General features: G+C 57.6%; 2 protein-coding genes across 6 annotated transcripts in view; both read left to right on the forward strand.

Annotated features, from left to right (window-relative positions):
* TMEM63B (transmembrane protein 63B) overlaps nt 1-4401 on the forward strand; it is a 47666-nt gene extending 43265 nt beyond the window's left edge. For all 4 annotated transcript variants that reach the window (XM_064445968.1, XM_064445965.1, XM_064445966.1 and 1 more), the window contains 4 exons: nt 67-234; nt 374-489; nt 725-805; nt 1896-4401. In XM_064445968.1, the coding sequence (XP_064302038.1) occupies nt 67-234; nt 374-489; nt 725-805; nt 1896-2060 (530 nt within the window). In that variant the 3' untranslated portion in view covers nt 2061-4401. The remainder of the gene's footprint in view (nt 1-66; nt 235-373; nt 490-724; nt 806-1895) is intronic.
* A 2757-nt stretch (nt 4402-7158) lies between these two features.
* On the forward strand, nt 7159-20642 carry CAPN11 (calpain 11). Of its 2 annotated transcripts, none has more exons than XM_064445980.1 (22): nt 7159-7279; nt 10327-10609; nt 11205-11274; nt 12768-12886; nt 13027-13160; nt 13333-13501; nt 14074-14157; nt 14243-14328; nt 14540-14614; nt 15028-15188; nt 15268-15437; nt 15645-15656; nt 15953-16164; nt 16288-16327; nt 16589-16654; nt 17002-17059; nt 17158-17222; nt 18071-18139; nt 18271-18349; nt 18799-18915; nt 18991-19049; nt 19314-20642. In XM_064445980.1, the coding sequence occupies exons 2-22, from the start codon at nt 10364-10366 to the stop codon at nt 19338-19340; spliced, it is 2118 nt and encodes a 705-aa protein (XP_064302050.1). In that variant the 5' UTR covers nt 7159-7279; nt 10327-10363; the 3' UTR covers nt 19341-20642. The 2 variants fall into 2 exon arrangements, with proteins under 2 accessions (XP_064302050.1, XP_064302051.1); XM_064445981.1 differs by lacking the exon at nt 7159-7279 and adding an exon at nt 9680-9829.
* Nucleotides 20643-21951: the final 1309 nt, after the last annotated feature.

The following is a 21951-nucleotide window of genomic DNA, read 5'->3' on the forward strand; positions in this document are numbered from 1 at the left end:
TCAGTTAGAGGCACTGGGAAAGAGGCTGATTCACTTCTCTGCTGGCATCCCTCCCCTCTCTCCCAGGGCTCATGTACATGCTGCTTAAGCACCTGGTGGACCGATACAACCTGTATTATGCCTACCTGCCTGCCAAGCTGGACAAGAAGATCCATTCAGGGGCTGTGAATCAGGTGGTGGCAGCGCCCATCCTCTGCCTCTTCTGGCTTCTCTTCTTCTCCACTGTGCGCACAGGTGAGTGCTGGGCTGGGATGCCATCCCCTGGCCTCCTGCAGAGCTGTTTCCCTGGCTGGGCTGTGGTCCTGGCAGTCCTAGCCACAAGGCATGGTCAGAGTCCCTCTGATACTACCCCTTTGGTTCTCCTTTGCCCCAGGGTTCCTAGCCCCGACTTCCATGTTCACCTTTGTGGTCCTTGTGATCACCATTGTGATCTGCCTGTGTCACGTCTGCTTCGGGCACTTCAAATACCTCAGTGCTCACAACTACAAGGTGAGGCAGAGTGCTGGGTGGGGGTGTGGGACTCTTCTCCTTGGGAGAACAGCTCAGCTGCAAAACAGCAGGGGCTGTGGGGGGGGTCCCAGCCTGCTCCCTGGCAGAGCCTCTCAACACTGGCTTCACAGAGGCAACAGTCCCAAGGCTGTCCCTGCTGCCTGTATGCCAGTCCTGTAGTGGGACAGCAGATGTGTTGCACTGGCAACATCTCAATTTCTCCTTTCCTCTCCAGATTGACCACACAGAGGTGGACACCATAGAAAACAGGCAGAATGGGAGACCTGTCACGAGTCTGCCAGCTCCCAAATCAGCTGTGAGTCCCTGTCCCCATCTTTATGCCCTGGTGTACCCCTTACCTGGGTTTGGAGAGAGGGAGGTAACACCTGCAGATATTTCCTCCCCCCCCTCCCTGCCCAATCCAAGTACCTCACTCCTCACCTCTCTGAGGCAGCACCTGGAATCTCCCAGTAAGGGTGAGAGGCAAGTGTTGGGCCTTGTGCTGCTCACCTGAGCTGAGTAATGAAGTATAACCCCACACACACATGCACACCCCTTTCTTGCTGCTTCTAGCACACTGTGCCTTTACTTTCTGCCTCTCTTGGCCAGGACAGTAAATCCAGCTGGGTCAGTCTCCCTTTTCCTTCTGCATCTCTGAGCACTTGCCCACCAGCAAAGGCTGTCACCTGCTGGGCTGATTCTGGTGCCAATGTAAAGGGGTCTCTATAAGCATTGCCTTGAAGGCTGTGAAAGTGCTTTGGGGTCTCTCCCCTGCCCAACTCTGAGATCCCAGGGTCAGTTTTCTGAACTTCTTAGCTCACTGGCTCTATTCCAGCTGCTCATTTCCACCATGAGATGTTTCTAGCTGGGGTCTGTGCAGAGCTGTTCAGGGGAGTACATGTAGAGATGAGGTAAAGCAGAGCCTCCTGTTTCCTTAGAGTAATCCAGGCTCCTTTCCATTTTCCATGTACCTGAGGGCAGTGACATCTCTCCAAAAGGATATTCCCTGCAGGAGGCAGGCACAGCCTCAGAGGGAATATGTCCACCAGCAAAAAAGGGAGCATAGTCTTCCAGTCCCCATGAGCTCCAAAGTGCTGAGAAGCACCATGCTCACCCAGCCCCAGCTCCCTGGGAGGTGCTGCCTGTCCCAGGATGCTAGGGTTTGGCTGGAGCTGTGCTGCAAGCACCTCTGCTGTTGCAGAGCCAAGCCAGCCCTGCTTTTACCCCTTCTCTTGGTACATCCCGTAGAGTTTGGGCCATTCCTTACCCTCCCAGCATGTCCCCATGTTCCGCCTCTTGCATGGTGCTTTACCTTTTGTGCTCTGCTGCTACAAGAAGCTCCTCAGGTTCACGCGTGTTTCTGTTCTCTTCTTACTCCTTGCTCACCCTGTGCCTGGCACTGGCAGAAGTACATCGCCCAAGTGCTGCAGGACTCCTCGCCGGAGGGTGACGCAACAGAGTCAGAGGAGCAGGGGTCGCAGGATGAGGAGCTCATCAATGCGGATGGCATGAATGACACGGATTTCCAGTCGTGTGAGGACAGCCTGATAGAGAATGAGATCCACCAGTAGGGACCTCAGAGGGAGGGAGGGGAAGGAGGCCCTCGAGCAGGGCAGGCTGTGTGCACAGAGACCTAGGGAGAGGCACCTGAGAGTGCTGGCCAAGGGTGCTGGCCGCTGCCCTTGCCCACCCACGCCCCGGGGCTGCTGCCTTCAGCGAGGGCAGGGGCCCTGCCGCAAGCTCTCCATTTCCCTGCTCCTCCACCCCTGCGCCAGCCTGGCAGCTCGGCGGGCATGCTCTTTACTAGCTACCTTCTTTAAGGTGTTTCCGGGCCCCAAAACCCCAGCAGCTAGGGAGGAGGGGGACTGTGACCCCTGTGGTGCTGCTTTGGACCGGCAGGGAAGAAGAAGGCTGGGTGTTTTGTGGGGAGGGGTGCAAGAGGAGCCTTTGGGGACTCCTCAGCAGGCCCTTCTGTCCCCCATCCTCCTGGTGAGAAACACTAATAATTTATTAGATTTACAGGAAGGTGACAAACAAAAAGCTTTAGTCAGTGTATTGGAAGCCCCACCCCTAGGGAGGGGGGGTGGGTTTTGTTGCACCTTCTCCTCGTGCCCTTTCTCAACCCCTTGCAGCATCCCCTTGGTGTGACATGCCAGGAGCTGGGCCAGGTGTGGGGTATGGTGACAGAGACCTCCCTGTCATGGGGAAGGTGACAGCCTGGCCTTACAGTCATGGGTGGCATCACCCTGGAGAAGGGGCGCAGGGTTGGCATAAGCTGAGCAGCCCCTCGCAGGGTGAGGGGGTGCTGAGGGCATTTCTTGTGGGCAGGAGGAGGCGCAGGCAGCCTCTCCCCCAGGTCCTGTCCCCTCTTCCTCCAGGGGCATAGGCATGGGATTGCAGCATTGTTTTAAGTGTTTGGGGTTTTTTTCCACATTTTACCTTTCAAATAAATCAACCCAACCCCGATGTGATACCTCAACCCCTTTTGCCCTGTGTCTGCACAGCAGGGTCAGGCCTAGGGGTGGGGGTCTGTGCTGGGCGTCTCCTGGGTGCTAGGGAGAGGGGAGAAAGGGTCCTGGACCACAGGCCCTTTAGCACCCTGTGGGGTTGGTGCTGCCTGGTTGCAACGGGGCCCCATGGGCTGCCTTCCCTGATCTGCTGTAGGGTCTTCCTCTAGCTGAGCTGGTCAGAGAGGAAGGGAGCCCTGGGAGAGCAGCCCCTGGGAGCCCTCTCTGAGCAAGACCACCATCTTCAGGAGTACAAAAGCCTGTGGGGCTGTGCTGACTTTCTTCACCTGCCCTGACTGGGTGTAGGCTCCCCTGGCATCACCCAGCCTGAGAGGGGGGCTGTTCCTCCCCTACCTCTGCCCTTGCCCCCTCCCTGGTGATAGCCGTGTCCTAGAGGCAGGCAGGGGACAGGATGGATGAAGAGGTGGACTGGAGCCCCTGGCAGCAGCAGGGAGTCTGACCCTGTTAAAGGCTCTTTGTGAGGAGGTTTCTGGTCAGGATCAGTTGCCCTCAATTGCTTCCCTCCTCCCCTTGTGTAAAATGTAAAGGAAAATAAATCTCCCTGTTACTGAGCTATATTTATTTCCCTCAAACCCCTGCCACCATCCTGTTTGGTGCTCATTGCGGACGCTACCGCCCTCCCTTTGCCTGTCATCTGTGGGTGCTGCACTGGCTCGCTGGGGCCGTGCCCTCCAGGGTCTGATGGGGCCAGGTGGAAGGGGACAGGCATTTACCTTCTCAGTCACCCGTGCTGGCCCTGGAGCTCCAAGCACTTTAATAGACCTGAACAACTGAAGCATCAGCTCTGCCCAGCTCCACTCGGGGGAAGGGCAGTCACATCCCATGGCTTTTCTCCCCCTTGCCTCCTATTAGAGGAGGGGAACTGGACACACAGAGCAGGTTTAGGGCTGCTCCGGCAAGGACTTAGCTGACTTTCCTGTACACCTCTCTATAGGAATCCCAGGCCTGGAGGAAAAGGGGGATGGAGAGGAAGAGATATGGGTCTTTGCCTGGGGAGGGCAGGCCACCCCAGCTCCCAGGGCTTGGCTGGTGCTGGAGCACATGCAGGTGTGGAGCACCGTGAGTGTCACCAGTCCCCTCTAGGGCCAGGCTAGAAATCAAATGAGCATGTGAGCTGAGAACTCCTGGTCTGGTCCCAGGCTGGGGCAGGGAGGATGTTGATCCTGCTTCCCTCCCTATTCTTGCAGCCACTGACCACCCTTGCTCCCTGTCTGGCATGCAGGCTGGGGTGCTCCAGTCTCTGTAGGTATGGCCGTGGCCTGGGGCTGCCTCTGCGGCTGTTGAGGCTCTGCCCACGGAGAGCTGTGTGTTCTGAGTGGCACTGTCTGTGTAGAGATGTGTATAATACCCTGTATATATTTGTGTACAAAAGAAAAAAAAAGAAAAAAAGGAGCTATTGGTCTTGTAGTCTTTTCTTTGTGAGTGGGCTGGGGGCTGGGATCTGGGAGGAGAGGACCCCAGCTGCAGCAGGGATGTAGGAGCATGCGTGGTGCAAAAGGAGGAGTGGGGGTTGTGCCATTCCCCCTGTGTGAGCAGACCTGCCCTGCTGCTGCTGGGAACCTAGCTGTGGCTCATGGGCTTGCCCAGCTGAAGTGGGCTCTCCTTCCAGCTTACAAGAGGCATCAAAGGCTTTGCTGCTAAAAGCAGGTGGATGGGGAGCTGGATGCACTGAGGCTGGGATGGGGGAAGATGCTTTGGGCATGGGGAAGGTGCTTTGGGAGTGATGTGGAAGGGGAGGGGAGTTTTGCTGGTAGCCCCACTGGCAGATGTCAGCACAACCCTGCAGTCCTAATAGCAATTTACATGGCTGCTCTTGCTGTCTCCATCCAGGAACATCTCTCCTAGCCTAGTTTGGGTGGACAGCTAAAGCCTTTGGGAAAGGGTGAGGGGCACTGGACCCCTGGGGCACAGCTTGGCAGGGAGCGATTTCCCGCTGTGTGATGCTGCTCATAGATCAGCCATCTCTTAAGCAGAGGGGCAGGTACCAAGCACCCAGCCCCCAGGCCTGCTCCCTGCTGCTCCTAGGTGCAGGCTGGAGCTGGGGTGGTTCCCAGGCAGCTGGTGCACGCTCAGTGACTTGTGTACTGTGGCCATTGCTTGGAGGATGGTGCAACAGAGAAGCGAGGTGTGGGGCCTCAGAGACGGATGAGTGACCCAGCTCTGTTCCCACCTCACTGTGTTCAGGCTCTGTGGCTTCAAGTGCCAACAGCACAGCGTGAGCAGGGGACAAAAAGCTCTTCTTCCCCTGGCAGCCCGTAGCCAAAGGACCAGGAAGAGACAACACCCAGGCACAAAGAGAACCAAAGACGAAAAGAACAGTGCCTGCTGCCAAGTCCCTGCAGGCACCACTGCAAAGAGAAGCTCGAGGGAAGGGAACAAGGAAATTGCGCAGGTTATTTGTGCAGGTGTTTGAGGGAAGCTGCTCCCAAGCACAAGGGCCTGTGTGACACGATTATACAGGAGTGTCAGCTGTGAAAGCAGCTTTAAAATCACTTGAGGGATAACGAGGTAAGAGATGAACAGGAGAATGGGGTCATAACAAGGATGGGCACTGCCCTGGGTGGATCTGGGTGGGCAGGGCGGTCAGGGGTGGGTCAAGGCCAGAGGAAAAAATGGCAGAGCCCTTCAGGCAGAAGCCCAAAGCAGGAACAAGCCTGGCTTTGCAGATCTGCTTGCTCCTTGTCTGAAAGCACACTGCTGCCTGCAGCTCTGTGCAGAGCTGGCTGGTGTCCCCAGCAGGGACCCCTCTATGCCTGCAGCCTGCAGGCAGTAATGCAGCTGCCTTCTGGTTGAGGATAAGATGGAGCAGCTGCTGTGGCAACCCAGAGCAGGGCACCCCAAAGCCTTCTCTGTTCCAGGGTGGGTGGAACAAGCTGCCTGTGGTAGGCTCTCCTAGGTGAGAATGGGGACAGGGCTGCTCCGGTGGGTTCTGGCTAGGGTCGGAGCAGTCCATTGAGGGTGTGGAAGCAAGACCATGCTACAGCTGTTTTTTAATGTCCTGGTTGCCCTTCTCTTGGGCAAGGGACACAGCTCCTGACCCCATGTGCAACCTGCTCCCTGCTTAGCAAGTGTTTGCCCTCCTGGGGTAAGAGAGGGTGGGTTAGAGAGCAGGTGCTCTGTGAAGCCTGGGGGAGCAGCCGGATGCCAGCTCCTGCCATGAGGTGGTAAGGGCACAGCTTCCCCAGCTGCAGCCAGGCACAAAGGGAGGACCAGGAGCCTCATGGTTAGTAACACCTGTTGGGATCACCACGTTCAGCCCTGACACCAAAAGGATGGTGGTGCAGAGCTTATTCCTGGGGCTAGGCTAGGCCATGCAGAATTGGGCTGAGCTGAGCTGGTCATGCCAGGACAAGCCATGTTGGGCATGCTGGGCTAAGCTACACCAGGCCAAACTGTGCCAGGCTATGCTGGGCCATGCCATGCCATGCCAGATAAAGCCGTGTTGCACCACACTGGGCTGTGTGGGACTGGGCCAAGCCCTGCTGTGGCCATGCCTGTCAGCAACGTCACCACGCGGTATAGCTGTTTTGTGAGTCATGGAGGGCATGCACTGACAGCCCTGCTGTGGGAAGCTCCAGGGCAGTGGGACCTGCTTGGGGTGGGCCCTGCCGGCACCCAGCAGTAAGGGGCAGCTGATGGGGTGGGTGCTAGCCACAACGGCCAGTGCTTGCAGTGATGCCAGGGGGTTGCTGGCCATGACTGCTTGGGCTTGCAGGAGAGAGGTGGTGTGGGCACAGCTTCCCCAGGCATGAGGGAAGGAGAAGGGACCCCACAGTGGGTGACACCCGTTGGGACCACTGTGCTCAGCCCTGGTACCAGGCAGTGCAGAGCCTCATCCAGCTAAATTGGTGTGCCATGGGGCAGTGCCATGTCACCCCCAAACCCTTTCCCAGGGGAAAGTTGCTTCCTCTTCTCCTTCCAGACCTGTTTTCCACATGCACCGAGTCCTCTGCTCGGAGCAAAAGTGGAAGGAGCACGCCCAGCCCGGCGGTACCCCTCCATCCCCGGGAGCTGGGAGAGGGTGACAGCAGACAGGACGGCACCAGCAGCCCCGGTAAATCTTTTCCTGGCAGCTGTGAGCGGTCGCTGCGCCTTTAATTCCCCCTCCCACCGCCCTCCTAGCTTTGCTGGCACATCCTGCCTGCCGAAACCACACCTTCCGCGGGGCCAGGCCGGGCCGAGCCGAGCCGGGCTGGGCTGGGCTGGGCTGCGCTGAAACGAAACGGAACGGAACGGGCAGGGCGGTGGCAGCAGCAGCTTCCGTAAGTCCATCCTCCCCTCCGACCCCATCCCCGTCCTCATCTTTATCCGACCCCCAGCATGGGGTTAGCACCGGGGGGGGCCCCGCCGCCGGGCGGCCAGGGCTCCTCCGCCTCGGGGCCCGCCGGCTGCTGCCCCCGGGCTCTGAGCTGCTCCAGGCTTGCCTATCTCTCTCTCCCATCCCTTTTGTATTCCGCGGGGATTTTTGCATGAGATAAGGCAGCCGCAGAGCCGCGGAGTCTTCCCAGTCAGAGCAGCGGGTACACTGGGTACCGCAGCGATCCGGGATGCAACGCCGATCCCAAGCCAACGCCTCATCTCGTCGAGGGGATGCGGGAATATAAAGGGGAACTTGTGGGAAATGAGGATCTTTGTCACCGGAGGGCTGGGAAGGGCCTGAGAGCTGTTTGCGCAGTGTGGGACCCTATGGGCGGCTGTGGCGCCTTGCCCCGAGCTGAGTATGCGGCGGGATGCAGTGTCTGGGCTTGGCCTGACTGGTTTGAGGAAGGGAGCTCCTCCTTCCTTCGATCTCCAAGAGCAGCTGGCGAACCAGAGGCCTGCAGACATTTGTGACTGGACTTCAGCAATAATGCAGTCCAGGGTTTTTTTCAGTTTGTGTTACAGTGCACGAGGTATTTGGGTTCCTGTGGGGACCAGTGTGTCTTTCTGCTCCCACCTGGGAGGGATCAGAGGTGCCTCCTATACCGGAAAGCATCATATTGTGGTTGATTGAATGTTGCCTGGTGTGAAAACTGGAGGCTTGGCTTGTCTCTGCAAACCCTTTCCTCCCCCATGGAGGACCTGCAGTGTCCATCAATATCAGCGGGTGGGGCTGTCAGCAATGGACCCCATTACTTAAGGCCTTGTGTGGTTTCTACCCCATCCTGGGATCTGAAACGTTTCCCTTGCTCTGCGCTTGCGTGACCTCTGTCTCTCACTAAGTACAACCTTCCTGAGTATTTTGAGCCACAGAGCTAAGAATAACCTGCACAGTGCCCGTGTCTGGGCTGCACAGCTCCCTGTGTCCACGGCCATGTCCAGTGCCGGTAGACAGTGTGGGAGAGGGTTCAGGGAGCCTGGCAGGGGCTGCAGCCAGGAAGGGTTCCGCAGCCCTTGGCAGGCTGTGGTGTGAGTGCTGTGGAGGTGGTGAGGTGGGAGCTGGAGGCTGTGTGGGCAGCTGCATTGGGGATTCCTCCTCCTGCAGCCCCCCAGGCTCTGGGCAGCAGCTCAGACCGGGGTAGCCATCCTGCCAGCTCTGCAGGCAATGAGTGGCTCGCCACTGGGAGAGGCTGCCAGGGTGCTAGATGTGGGGCAGGAGTTGGAAGGAGGAGATGATGGAAAAGGGCTGAGCTCCATAGATTTGGGTCTTTTGAGGAGGAGAGAAAGGCTGGCGCTGCCCTGGAGAAGAATAGTGGGTTTAGAGCATCCCAGGACAGGCAGAGTGATGGAGAGGAGTAAACTTTCTTCCTGAAAAGCTTCTGGTGAGGGCAGCCCCTTGGGTCAGCAGCCAAGTTTATGCCCTATGTACATGCCAAGAGCTTGCACCCTTTTCACTGTTGCCTGCCTTCCCTTAGCTGTCACAGCACTTCAGGACAAGGAGAGCCGCCTCTCTGGAGCCTGGCTGTACCCTGCTCCCCTGGGATGGGGCGCTGGGGAGGCAGCAGGCCAGCACTGACATCCTAGCCCACTGGTCTGAGTGGGTTGCTGGTTACTGGGTTATTTACCCGAGTACTGCTCTGCTGCCTCTCGTAGAGAAAGCTCTGGAGTATTCAGCACCAGCTCTGCCGAGCAGGAGCTGAGATGGCTGGGGAGTGGGGCAGGGGGCAGGCTAAGCTGCAAACTCCAGTGGGCCCATGGTGGTGGCACCTGCCCCATGGTCCTGATGCAGGTGACCCTGCTTGCATGGGGTCAAGGTTTGACCAGATGGACCCTGAGGTTCCCTTCCAGCCTGGGCAGTATGATTGGCACGAGTGCCGGCTCCTGCCATGGGTGCCTGAGCAGGGCTCAGGAGTGCATTGAGCAGCAGGGCTCAGGGAGGGGAGTTGGGGCTTGCCCCACCACAGCGGGTGCAGTGGGGCCAGGCACACCCTGCCGCTGCGTCCTGCCGGTTCAAAGCACCTGGCCGTGAGCTGCCAGTTAAACCCCCCCGGGAGGAAGGCCTGTGACAGAGCCTTCACCAGGCCAAAGGACCTGTGTGGCTGGGGGGACTCTGCAGGGTCTGCCCTGCCCCAGTCTCCTGGTGCCAAGGTGCCCCGCTGCACCCTGCGTCCCTTCCCCAGTGCCTCTCAGCAGGCTGCTCTGCCACCTCCCAGCAAGGCTTGAGTCACCCTGCATGTGCATGCGCCGGGACGGGCGTTCTGCCTCTTCCTTCCCTTGTCTTCCGCTGGCCCCATAGATAGAGATTGAGCTGTCTGTGCCTCCTGGGCTCCTCCCTTCCTGGCCCTCTTGACTCAGTGCTCAGGCAGCCGGGGCGGCTTTGGAGGGAGAAGGAGAAGTGCCTGGGGCTGGGAGAAGCTGCAGGGCGGCTGCTGACGCCCTCCCAGCTATGACGGGTGAGGAGGAGCTGGGATGAGGGAAGGTCCCGGAATGCTGTGTTGGGAGGAGAGGCTGTCGAGGGCGGAAGTCGCCTGAAATTCCTCTGAGTTTGTCCTTGCTGCGCAGCAGGGATGGGACAGGATGGGAGAGCCACAGCCTGGCCACCAGTGGGCTGCATCCTCCTAGCTGGCCCCCAAAGCCCCTCTGCTCCTTTGGTGTCCCCTAAAGAGAGCAGGGCTGTGATGGCTGGGCTGGAGGCCATGGCTCGGAACGGGTCTGCTGCCAGGGATGCAATTTGGGGAGGTCCTCCTAGCACATGGGCCCACCGTGGGGATGCTCTGTGTACCGGATCTGCTTGCTGCCCCAGCATGACGCTGACAGAGAGCATGCCTGCTGTGTGGGTGGTGGGGAATTGGGGATCTGAACCTGGCACTATGTGAAATGGCTTACATCCCCAAGGGGCTGCACAGGCACCAGGTCCTGCCTCAGCCCAGCCGTGCCCATTTTGTTGCAGGGAGTGGAGCTGAAGGTAGTGCTGCTGGTGCCCAGCCATGATGCCCTTTGGTGGGATGGCTGCTCGACTGCAAAGGGACCGCCTGAGAGCTGAGGGGGTTGGTCAACACGATAACGCCATCAAGTACTTCAACCAGGACTATGAGGCCCTCAAACAGGAGTGCATTGAGAGCGGCACCCTCTTTAGGGACCCCCAGTTCCCAGCCGGCCCCTCTGCCCTTGGATTCAAGGAGCTGGGGCCACACTCCAGCAAGACACGGGGGGTGCAATGGAAGCGTCCGTCGGTAAGTGCTAGACTTGCTTCTCCTCGGGCTGGGCTGGCATCCCTGCCCTGCAATGTCTGCACTGAAGTGGTTTGCCAAGCTGCAGCCTGGCCCTGGCCTGCTCCTCTCAGTGCTCAAAGTCCCTCGAGTGCTTCATAGCCTTCTTTCCCAAGGGCCTAGGGCAATGCCCCATGAGCGTGTGCTCAGAAAAACATCATGTCTAGCAGGCCATGCTTCCTCTGGGCAGCAGACTGGGTGCTTTTAAATGGGTGGACTCTATCACTGCTTCTAGGTGTCATGGCACAGATGTGTCACCCTCCGTGACTGGGGCTTCTGAGGGTGTATATCCCCTGGTGCCATGAGTGCAAGGGGAATGCCATTTGTCTATCTAGCCATGTCCTCCATGGCTACAGCAGAAGATCTTGCCTTGCCTTACTGTGATGGCCTTGGGATTGCAGTCAAGCAGATTTCCCTGGCAGAGGGCGGGTGGGGTACATCTCTCGGGGACCGTATACCCTTCCTCCCAAGTCAGAGCTGCAGCAGGTGCCAGCCCCCCCAGAAGCCCAGGCCCTGCTGAGATCCAGCACCAGCATCTGATTCTCTCCTCCTCCTGCAGGAATTAGTGGATGACCCTCAGTTCATTGTTGGTGGTGCAACCCGGACAGACATCTGCCAGGGGGCTCTGGGTGAGTGCTGGAGCTCTGTTCCCGGACCTTGGTCTGGAGAGCAGTGGCTGGGGAGGGTTGGTGTGGCTGGAGAGGTGTTTGCGTAAGGTTTAGCGTGGACCAGTTTCACAGCATCTTTCCCCAGGCCCATGCAGTGCATTTTCACGCCAGCCTCTGTACAACTGTCTCCATACGAAAGGCTCCCTTCCCATTTAGTGCAGCTGAAGCTGGAAGGTGGGGGACACCTTGTGCCTCCTGGTGGCTCTAGGTTAAGGCTGCACCAAACGGGTTGATGTGTGCGCAGCCTGACCATGCTAAGATCAGGGGAGAAGCCAGGTGGATCCATGCCTGACACATGCCAATACCAATGCCAGGAGCTGCTCCAAAGAGCTCCCTGCTTTGGTAAATGGTGAGGGATGGCAGCTGAATGGCAGTAACAGACTGAGGTGAGGATGTGCTTGTCATGACCAAGTGCTTGCAAAGCAATGCAATGTAGCAGAAGAGAATTGAGAGGAGAGCTATGGAGTACAAGTGGTGATTTGTCATTTCTCCAGGGGTGTCTCCCAAGGCAAAGGCACTAAGACGAGGAGAGCAGTGTTAATGGGCTTGGTAGGCTGACAGGGCTGGCAACTGGGATTTCATGGTCATCGGAACCAGATCTGGGTACCGCTAAGAGTGTTGTTCAGATCTGGATCAAGTTGAGTACTTGATTGGGAGTATCATGTACCTTAGCACACAGAGCACGCTGGTTTCAGGGCTGACCACATTTAATGCATCAAGTAATTAGAACAAACTTGAGGTGGCAACTAGAGAACATAACAGCCCAGAGCACTGCTGTGGTGTTCAACTGGTCATTAAAAAGTCTGAAATGCCATTTTGTCAAACCACAGCCAGAGCATGAGGTTATCCATGCTCTAGGCTAAGGTGTGGCAGGCTTCAAAGGCAAAAGAGAAAGGGGAACTAAGGCAAAGAATTTAAAGACCATTGCTGGCCTGGAGCAGCGCTTGTGGTTAAGAGCACTTGGAAGGAAAAGCGCAGTGGTGTTGCTTGCAATTTGAGAAGCCAGGGCAGCAGCATTAAACCTCTCAGTTGATAAAATATATTTTTAAATGGAAAGTGTAATTCTGCTGCAGAACAACTCACTGTCTGAGATATGGAGGGCAGTCATACGAATGAGTCCCAGGAGGGTCTAGATAAACGGCTGCAGGAGGGGTCTGTTGGTGCTGACTGTACGTGGTGGTCTGGATACAGGCTCCAGGTCAGGAAGGAACATTCCCTGTTGCCTTGAGCTAATACTTCTCTCTGAGGCAGGCTGAACAAGCCCGGCTCCCTGAGTTCTGTTTTTCTGATGGACCCTCTCTGGTTTCTCCACATGCTTTTTGAGCTGTGGAGAAACATGGGGGATACCCAAATATTTGCAAGGGGAGTGTGCTGTGGGCCTCTACACATCCACTGCCTACCCACACAGCTAGGGAGGTGGTGGGTGCTCACACCATTTTCCTCTCCTTCCCCAGGCGACTGTTGGCTGCTGGCTGCCATCGGCTCCCTCACGCTCAATGAGGAGCTCCTGCACCGCGTGGTGCCCCATGGGCAGAGTTTCCAGGAGGACTATGCTGGCATTTTCCACTTCCAGGTGGGCTGGGGGCTCCTGGCCCTCCACGGCTGGTGGGGTGGGAGCAGGAGGGATGGCGGTGGGTTGAGGGTATCCCTCAGGGGTAGGGATGAGCAAGTTGTGTCATGCTCCGAGCTCACCCCACTCTCCTGGCCCCCCAGATCTGGCAGTTCGGTGAGTGGGTGGACGTGGTGGTTGATGACCTGCTGCCCACCAAGGACGGGGAGCTCCTGTTCGTGCACTCAGCAGAGTGCACCGAGTTCTGGAGTGCTCTGCTGGAGAAGGCCTATGCCAAGTGGGTACCCCCGTGGCGGGCACACGGGTGGGTGGGGGACAGGGCACCTCACTGTACGGAGCTGAGGGGTGGGGGTCTTTTCTATCCCTGGCCTTTGTGCTGGGTGCCTGGGGAGCAGCAGTGTGCTATGTCCTTGTTGCCTCATGCACCCATCTTGCTGTCTGGTGCTCAGGCTGAATGGCTGCTACGAGGCGCTCTCAGGGGGCAGCACCACTGAGGGCTTCGAGGACTTCACTGGTGGCGTGGCAGAGATGTACGACCTCAAGAGGCCTCCACGCAACATGAGCCACATCATCCGCAAGGCACTGGAGAGGGGTTCCCTGCTGGGCTGCTCCATCGACGTAAGTGGTGCGCCAGGATGAGGCAGGGGCTCTGCCCCACCGATGGCCAAAGCAAGGCCTCACAGACTGAGACTGTGTCAGCAGTCCCCTCACTGGGACACTCAGCAGGAGGTTACTTTTTTCCCCTCTTAGCAGAGCACCTTTTCCAGCACCAGTGTGGCATCCCCAGGGCACAGTGAGTGGGGCTGCAGCCCAGCTGCTGGGAATGGACTCCTTTGGATGGAGTTGGAGTGTCCATCTTGAGCATGGGCTGTTGAACAAGGGTCTGCCTATAGCTCTGGCCATGTCTTATGTCAGCATCTGAGAATTATCTGCCTGAAAATTATCTGGAGCAGGGTTTTCCATCCATTCCCTCTCATGAAATCCTTTTCTTGCTTTCTGAAGTTTGGGTGGTTCTTCAGGGTCTTCTGGCTGGGAAACTGTCCTTACATCATCCTCAGCTGGTACCTGCTGCTTCTCTTGGCTGGAGCAGTGCAAAGCAAGTGCAGTTCTCCATGCAGTAGAGGAAAGGGGTAGGGATAGGACTACATGAATTTAATCATATTTACTTTAGCTTTGCACATTCTTTTCAGATCACAAGTGCCTTTGATATGGAAGCAGTGACCTTCAAGAAGCTGGTGAAGGGCCACGCCTATTCTGTCACAGGCTTCAGAGACGTGAGTTGGCTATATGAGACTTCAATAGCAATAAAATAGCTTGGGCAATGGCTGGGCTCAACCTCCTGTGTCTGGTGGCTGGCAGGTGAACTATCGGGGTCAGCAGGAACAGCTCATCCGCATCAGGAACCCCTGGGGTCAGGTGGAGTGGACTGGAGCCTGGAGTGATGGGTGAGTTGGACAGATGGGACTTCAGTCCTGCTGCTGGCAGGCCAGCGGGCACTGCACACACACAACAATCGAGTGCACGGCACTGTTGAGGGGAAGTTTGGTGTGCAGTGCCCTTTGCATCAGCGAGAGGGGCAGTTGAGGGCCAGCTCTGAAGTGCCCTTCATTCACCTTGAGTAGTCCTCATGAAATTGTCTCTCTCCTGCTACTCCAGCTCCTCTGAGTGGAACAATATTGATCCTGGCGATAGGGAAGAGCTGCAGCTGAAGATGGAGGATGGAGAGTTCTGGTGAGTGCTAGAGCAAACTGCTGCTCTTCTTCAGAACCCAGCCTGGCAAGGGGCAGAGGAAATGGGGAGGGATCCTGCGGTCCTGCTTCACCTGAAACACGTGACCTGCCTTTATGAACTGGCTTTCTAGCGCCAGAGAGCCTGCTAGCATTTTCTCATCTGATCTAGTTAATAATTTTCCTCTCTTCAAGGAAATTCAGCCCAACTAAATGCAAAATAAACATCTAGGAATGGTAAACACCCCTTCGTTCCCAAACCCACCAGCAGGCTTTAAATGAGCCGTAACTGCTCGGGGTAAAAGATCTTGCTGCCACTTAATTCTCCCAAAACATTGGCTGGGTCCAGAGCTGCTAGCGCTCTCCTCCCTCTGCCTCAGCGATGCCCTGGCCTCAGCACGTGCCTCCCTCCTGCAGGATGTCTTTCCGGGACTTCATGAGAGAGTTCTCCAGGCTGGAGATCTGCAACCTGACCCCCGATGCCCTCACCAAGGATGAGCTCAGCAGGTGGCACACGCAGGTATTCGAGGGCACGTGGCGCCGGGGGAGCACTGCCGGTGGCTGCAGGAATCACCCAGGTACCTCTCTCCCCTGCATCTTTGCTCTTGGCAGTGTGATTGAGCCAGGTGTCTCATCCACATGTCCTCTTCCTCTCAGCCACATTCTGGATCAACCCTCAGTTTAAGATCAAGCTGTTGGAAGAGGATGATGACCCCGGGGACGATGAGGTGGCCTGCAGCTTCCTAGTGGCTCTGATGCAGAAGCACCGGCGGCGGGAGCGGCGAGTCGGGGGTGACATGCACACTATTGGCTTTGCTGTCTACGAGGTAACTCCTGCCCACCCCAATGCTGCTTCCTTGGGACTAGCTTAGCCCTGCCTGGGGCTGGCACCCCAGCCCCAAGGAAACCTTTCCTACCTGCTTTGTCTGGTCTGGGGGTTGATGCCAATTGTCTCATGCCCCCCACACTGTAAGGGATGGGGGCAGGTGCTGGGATTCTGATTTTTTTTTTCTCCTTTTCTCTCTTCTCTGCAGGTTCCTGAGGAGGTACGTCCTGAGCTGCCAGAGCCTACCCCGTCTTGGCGGAGAGCACAAGAGTGGGCAGGAATGGGTTAAGGCACATGCATGCACACACGTGCATCCAGTGTTGTGGGAGAAACCACCACTCTAGCAGTGGCTAGGGTGCTAATGGGAGCTGGGCACCTCCATGTGTGAGGGATGGCTCATGCTGGGATGGGCAGGGTGGGGATGTCCTGCCTAATGGGACTGGCTTTGGTCCCACCACTCCCTGTGGGTCCCCCCCATTGCAGGGCTGTGGTCCACAAGCACGTTCATTCCCCCAGGCCCAGGGCAGCCAGAATGTGCATTTGAAGAAGGACTTCTTCCTGCGAAACCAGTCACGGGCACGGTCTGAGACCTTCATCAACCTGCGGGAGGTGAGCAACCAGATCCGGCTGCCTCCTGGCGAGTACATCGTTGTGCCCTCCACCTTCGAGCCGCACAAGGAGGCCGACTTCATCCTGCGGGTCTTCACTGAGAAGCAGTCAGACACGGCGTGAGTCCCTGCCTGGCCAGGGGACACCCTGTGTCTGTGAGTGGTGGGACATTTCCCCACTGCAGGCAGCCTGCTGGCTGGGGACCCCGCTCATTACTTTGGTTTCCTCCTTTCTTCCCCCAGGGAGCTGGATGAGGAGATCTCGGCAGACCTGGCAGATGAGGTAGGAGCCGCTGCTTTGGTTCAGTTGGTGCCGAGGGTCTGGGGCTTGGGAGAGGGAGCTGCAGGCAGGCGGTGACTGCCTGGGTTTGGGATGTCACTGTGGCAGGAGAGGGGCTGGCAGGGTCAAGGTGATGGGGATGTGGGAAGTAACAAGTGAGAAAAAGAAGAACTTCCCTTCCAGTTTGGGTATGCTGATCCTAGGAGGCAGGGCAGAGCCCAGGTTTGACCACTAACATTTTCTTTCTGGCCTGCATCCCCCCAGGAGGAAATAACTGAGGATGACATAGAGGATGGCTTCAAGAACATGTTCCAGCAGCTGGCAGGGGAGGTGGGTACAGCTGCACTGAGCTCTGCGTGGCCATGGCCTGGGGAGGGGATGGGATGGGACCACTGGCTGTGAGAGCTCCAGCCCACCCCACAGTCGCTCAGTCCCATCCTGCAAACAAGTCCATCTGTGCTGTGGTTCAGCCCAGCTGACTCCAGGGGTAGTGTGATGGGAGCAGATCTGGGGAAGGGGCATCCATCTGTGGCCTGAAGTCTCCTGGGCATGGTGGAAACACAAGGGCACCCTGATGTTTTGTGACTGAGGCAGAGATGTTTAGGCAGGAGGGGGGAATGGCCACAAGTGGGGTGGAGAGCAGGCAAGGGTTGCTGCTAACTCTGCTTCTGCTGCAGGACATGGAAATCAGCGTCTTTGAGCTCCGGACTATTCTGAACAGAGTCATCGCTAGACGTAAGTGCTGCAGTTCCCACCCCTTGCTCCCTGTGGCCCAGGCCTGCTCAGCAGGTTGGGTTTTGATGCACATGCTCAACCTCATCCTTCCTCCTCAGACAAAGATCTGAAGACGGATGGGTTCAGCTTGGACTCCTGCCGCAACATGGTCAACCTGATGGATGTATCCTCTTGGCACTGCGGGTAGGGGCCAGCTTCCCTGGTGCTCAGCCTGCTGGCAGCAAGACTTCCATGGGAGCTGGGGCTTGGCTCTTTGGCCATGCCGAGGCTGCTCATTTGGGGGAAGGAAGGATGGATTGGGTCCTTGTGTCTTCAGGGCCATCTGCCTTAGACCCCTGTGCTTTAGCAGCAGGTTTTTTGGAAAGGGCCATCAGTTCTCCTGCTTGCTTTGGGCCCTAGCTCACTGCCAGAAGCTCAGCCCTGCCCCACTCACACCTGCAACCTTCCCCTCCAGGAGGAAGTGTCCTGTGCTTCCCTTCCCTGCAGGCTCCCCAGCCTGACGTGCCATGATGCCACCCAGCCTTTGAGGCACTCCTGGAAGGGAACGAGGTTTGGGCTTCTTTCCCCCCAAACCATTCTGTCCAGCAGCTGAGGATGAGAGTTATAAAGCAACAGGAACCACTGTCCGTATTCTTGCATGCACAAGGACATGTAGCTGAGGGGTCAGGCAAGGGTAGAGGAGCAGCTCCGAGCCCTTCTTCAGCCTGGCCCTGCGGCATCCCCTTTTGCTGCAGGCCAGACCAGTTTTGCACAGTGGTGTGCTTCCTACAGCAGCAGCGTGGCTGCTCCCAGGGAGTGGCATGGCAGCTAGCTTAAGCGTTGCACTTTCCCCGCTGGGTTGCAGGCTCTGATCTTGCTGATGCTGCAGGACAGAGTGGGGAAGTTGGGGGAAAATTGGGCAGGCCAAGTGTGGCCAGGCTTTTCTTGACTCAGGTGTCTGGGATCTGATGGCTTTGCCTTTACGCTGCCCCCTTTTGCTGGCTTCTTTCTCCTTGACCCTCTGCTCCCCAGAAAGATGGTAGTGCCCGCCTCGGGCTGGTGGAGTTCCAGATCCTGTGGAACAAGATCCGGAGCTGGCTGGTGAGGAGGAGCAGGGGGCATGGTGCACTGCACAGGGGTAGCACCCCTTCTGGGGCAGCAGAGTGAGGGGACAGCCAGGCTGGAGGCCGCAGGAGAGCCTGCCCTTCACATCCTCCATGATGTTCTTGCAGACGATCTTCCGCCAGCATGACCTGGATAAATCAGGCACCATGAGCTCCTATGAGATGCGCATGGCTCTAGAGTCAGCCGGTAGGTCTGAAGAAGGATGGGGCTGGGGAGGGGGCTCCTGCTGTTGGATACCTGTCCCAGGTAGCTGGACAAGGGTGAAACCAGCCTATACTGCATGCTTGAAGCCAGCCTGTTGTGGTAGTGAGATGTTGCCCATGCCTGCGCTGGGCTCTCTCCATTCCAGCTGTGCCAAGTGCTGAGGCATCAGGGTTAGGGATGCACACAAGGTGATCCCAGCCTCTGTCTTCCTCTGACGTTCAGGGTCCCATACTGGTGAAGCAGAGGCCTGGGGTGGATCGGTGAGCTAACTAGTCATGGTTCCGGGGAGAACATCCCCTCTTCCTGCTGAGGCTGGAGTCAGTGCCCTTCCCTGGGTGGGTTGATGGTCCCTTTGGGTGGGGGCATGGACTTTCATAGTTACATCCTGCTCTCCTGCCTCCCTGGGGTGCTGACTGCTCTCTGCCTTGCAGGTTTCAAGCTGAACAACAAGCTCCATCAGGTGGTGGTGGCCCGCTATGCAGATGCTGACATGGGCGTGGACTTTGACAACTTTGTCTGCTGCCTCGTTAAGCTGGAGGCCATGTTCAGTGAGTGCCGGCCCCGGGGCAGGGAGGGCAGGGACCGAAGGACAGGTTGCTCACCTTGCTATTGTGCCCTTGCAGGGTTCTTCCACAGCATGGACCCCGAAGGCACTGGCACTGCCGTCATGAACCTCTCTGAGGTGAGAGCTCAGCCTGGTGGTGAGGTGGGCCCAGAAGTGGGGTGGGAGACAAGGGGACAAGGTACTAAGGTGAATGGTGCACCTGGGATGGGTGGTAGAAAGCCCTCCAGCCTCTTGGGTAGGGAAAGAACCCATAAAAGATAAAGATGAGAAAACAGGATTGCTTCAGGCTCCATGTTTCTTGGAGGGCTGTCAAAGCTGACACATAAAGGCATGTCAAAAATGCACCAGCCCTGACTCATCCCTTCTCCTTCTCCTTCCCAGTGGCTGCTGCTGACGATGTGCGGCTAGGAGCCACGACAAATCTGCTGCGGCTGGGAGACCCCAGTGGGCCAGGTCCTCTCCAAGTGCCTCCCCTTGGATCTGTGGACATAGGATACTCTTCCCCCCCTTGCTCCACTCCATGCTGAGCCACCAGCCCTGCCTCCCGCCAAGCCTCACACCACCCTCTCCGGTGAACCAGGGGTCAAGGCAGGCAGGGGATCCCCTTTTCCTCTCCTGGGCTGGGCTTCTTTCCACTCCCTGCCCCACCTACCCCAGAACAGGAGGTGGGCAAACAGCATGGGGTACACGTGCATCCCTGCACCGAGCTTGGTGAGAATGAAGGAGCAGGCTGGGGGCCAGATGCAGACCAGGGAGAGGCAGGAGCTGCAGGGGGAAGAGAGGGAGAGACTCATATTGCTTGCTTTAGTGTTGACCCATTCCCGCTGGCATGCATTGCCTGTCTCTGCGCACACCTGGGAGCATCAGTAGGTATTGCCTTGCTCAGGCAGAGGCGGTGGGTTCCTGGGGAGCCGGAGTGGCCTTCTGGGAGGAGTAAGGGCCATACTCTTGAAGCCTTTGCACTGCACTCATCACCACTAAGCACAATCAAAGCATGGAGCCCACTGGCTCTTTCTGTGCGGCCTTCAACACATCCCTCCCACCTCTGTGCCCCTGCCTTTGCCCCACCACTGGGTCAAGCCCTGCAACTTAAGCACTGAATGTTTGGGGGCTCCCCTGCCACGTGAACACATGCCACCCTGTAGTGCAGCAGAAGCTCCTCTCTTCCACATGGGTACAGCAATGCTACTACCATCACAGCGTTTTGGCCTCTCTTCCCATCCCTGGGAGTGCCTGGGGCATCTGCTGACCCTGCTTATGGCCCACAGCAGGGCTGGGGGGGCCAGCATCCAAGGGACGATGCCTTCCCCCAGAGAGGAGGGGGTGGTGGTTTGGCGGGGTTGTTCTCCTGCACACGGTTATGTTTTTTTTCCTTTCCTTTCCTTTCCCTCACCCTCCCACTGTGTTACTCTCCTCTTCCCTTGGGCTCCTTTCCCCAGGGCAGATGGGCTCTAGTGCCAACATATTTGGACTTCTCTGTGTTCCTCCACTCCTCTCACCTTCTTCTGGGATAATGGGGTGGCTCTAGCTTGGCGGTGGGCAATAGTCCCCCCACTTTGCCCTGTAGAGGCAGGCAGGCAGTTAGCTTCCTCCAGACCCCTATCGTCGCTGGAGGATGCACCTGCAGCAATAACCACTGCTGCCCACCTGCAGCTCTGCTTCCTTACCCTGCTCACTGCGCACTCCAAGAATAAATGGAGATTTGTTCGATGTGTGGCCCAGGCAGTGACCTGGGAGTCATGTCCTCCCTCCGCTCGCCACGGCCTGGGCTGGGGGGATGAGGAAGCCAAGCCCAAGGCACACTGCTTGCCCAGCCTGGGCCATGGGTGGAGGAGCACCACAAGGTACAGGTCTTACCATGGGGATGGGGGGGAAAGTCCATATCCCCTAGGATTTTATAAAACTCACCTCTTTCTTAGCAGGAGGGTCTTAACACCAACACATAGGGGCAGCACCATGTAAGAGAGGTTTAAGGGAGCAATGCTCTTCAAAGAGAGCAAGCAGGATGCTGTTAGCAGGGCTGTTTGGTTATCCAAGGGATTCTTCAAGTGGAGGAAAACCCAGTGCTTTTTTCCCTGGTGTTGCTGGAAGGAGGATTGTGTAAGTGCCAGGCTGGGGGCCTGGTGCAGCTTCACCCCAGCCTGTGCTGCTGCTCAACTAGGGGAGCCCTGGGTCTGGCCACTGTGTCCCACAGGCCTCCCCAGGGCACTACTGCGTACCTCTGCCATGCAAGCAGCTGGAGTAGTTTAAACTCACCGTCCCTGCATTACTAGCAGCTCAGCAGCTGCTGAAGGCAGCCGGCAAGGCTGGTTTTGGCCCCGTGGACTTTGCACTGGGGTGGATTAACATTGATCATGGTTTGCTGCCCTGGCTGGCCCCTTCCCAAGGTCTCTGCTGGTGGCAGAGCTGGGGTCTGCTCTTAAAGAAAGGTGTCTTAGGGAGGTTGGGGAGGGGAAAGAGGGTCACTTGGATAGGATGGAGATAATTGTGAAGCTGGTGGAAGTAGAGGGCAGCCTGGAGCTCTGGACCCTGGAAAGGGACCACATGAGGTATGTGACCCCTGGATAGGGGCCATGAGAGGCCGGTGTTTTCCCCTGCTGCCTTTGAGGCTGTGCAGCTTACAGCTGGAGGCAAAAACCTACCAGGAAAACAACAGTGGAGGGCTGGGTGGTGGGGCTTTTCACTGCATGGCTCAGAGCAGGACTCGCTGTCAGCATGTGCCTCCTGCCCCTTGCTGACACCCCACAGATGCATCGCAGCCCAGCCAGCCCCAGGGGTGCTTGGCATTTGGAAAAGCAGTGTCTTCACACACCTTATCCCCCTGGCATCTCAATATTCCTCATGTGGGTGCCCTTTGTGCCAGCACAGCTCTCTGGGACCGCTCTCCCCATGGTGTGGCAGCACCCAGCTTGGAGGCAAGCCAACGTGGCTCAGAGCTCAGAGAGGAGCTGAGGTGCGAGGACAGCTCCAGCGGGAGGGAGCGTGCCCCCAGCTGCCTCCCCAGGCTGCCCTCCGGAGG

The sequence above is a fragment of the Phalacrocorax carbo genome, chromosome 3 (assembly GCF_963921805.1).
Source record: "Phalacrocorax carbo chromosome 3, bPhaCar2.1, whole genome shotgun sequence".
Lineage (NCBI taxonomy): Eukaryota > Metazoa > Chordata > Aves > Suliformes > Phalacrocoracidae > Phalacrocorax > Phalacrocorax carbo.

Coding starts and splice junctions, on each gene's coding strand:
- CAPN11 (XM_064445980.1), top strand. CDS start 10,364: ATGATGCCCTTTGGTGGGATGGCTGCTCGACTGCAAAGGGACCGCCTG. Junction 11,275..12,767: donor CATCTGCCAGGGGGCTCTGG/GTGAGTGCTGGA, acceptor CTCCTTCCCCAG/GCGACTGTTGGCTGCTGGCT. Junction 13,502..14,073: donor TGCTGGGCTGCTCCATCGAC/GTAAGTGGTGCG, acceptor CATTCTTTTCAG/ATCACAAGTGCCTTTGATAT.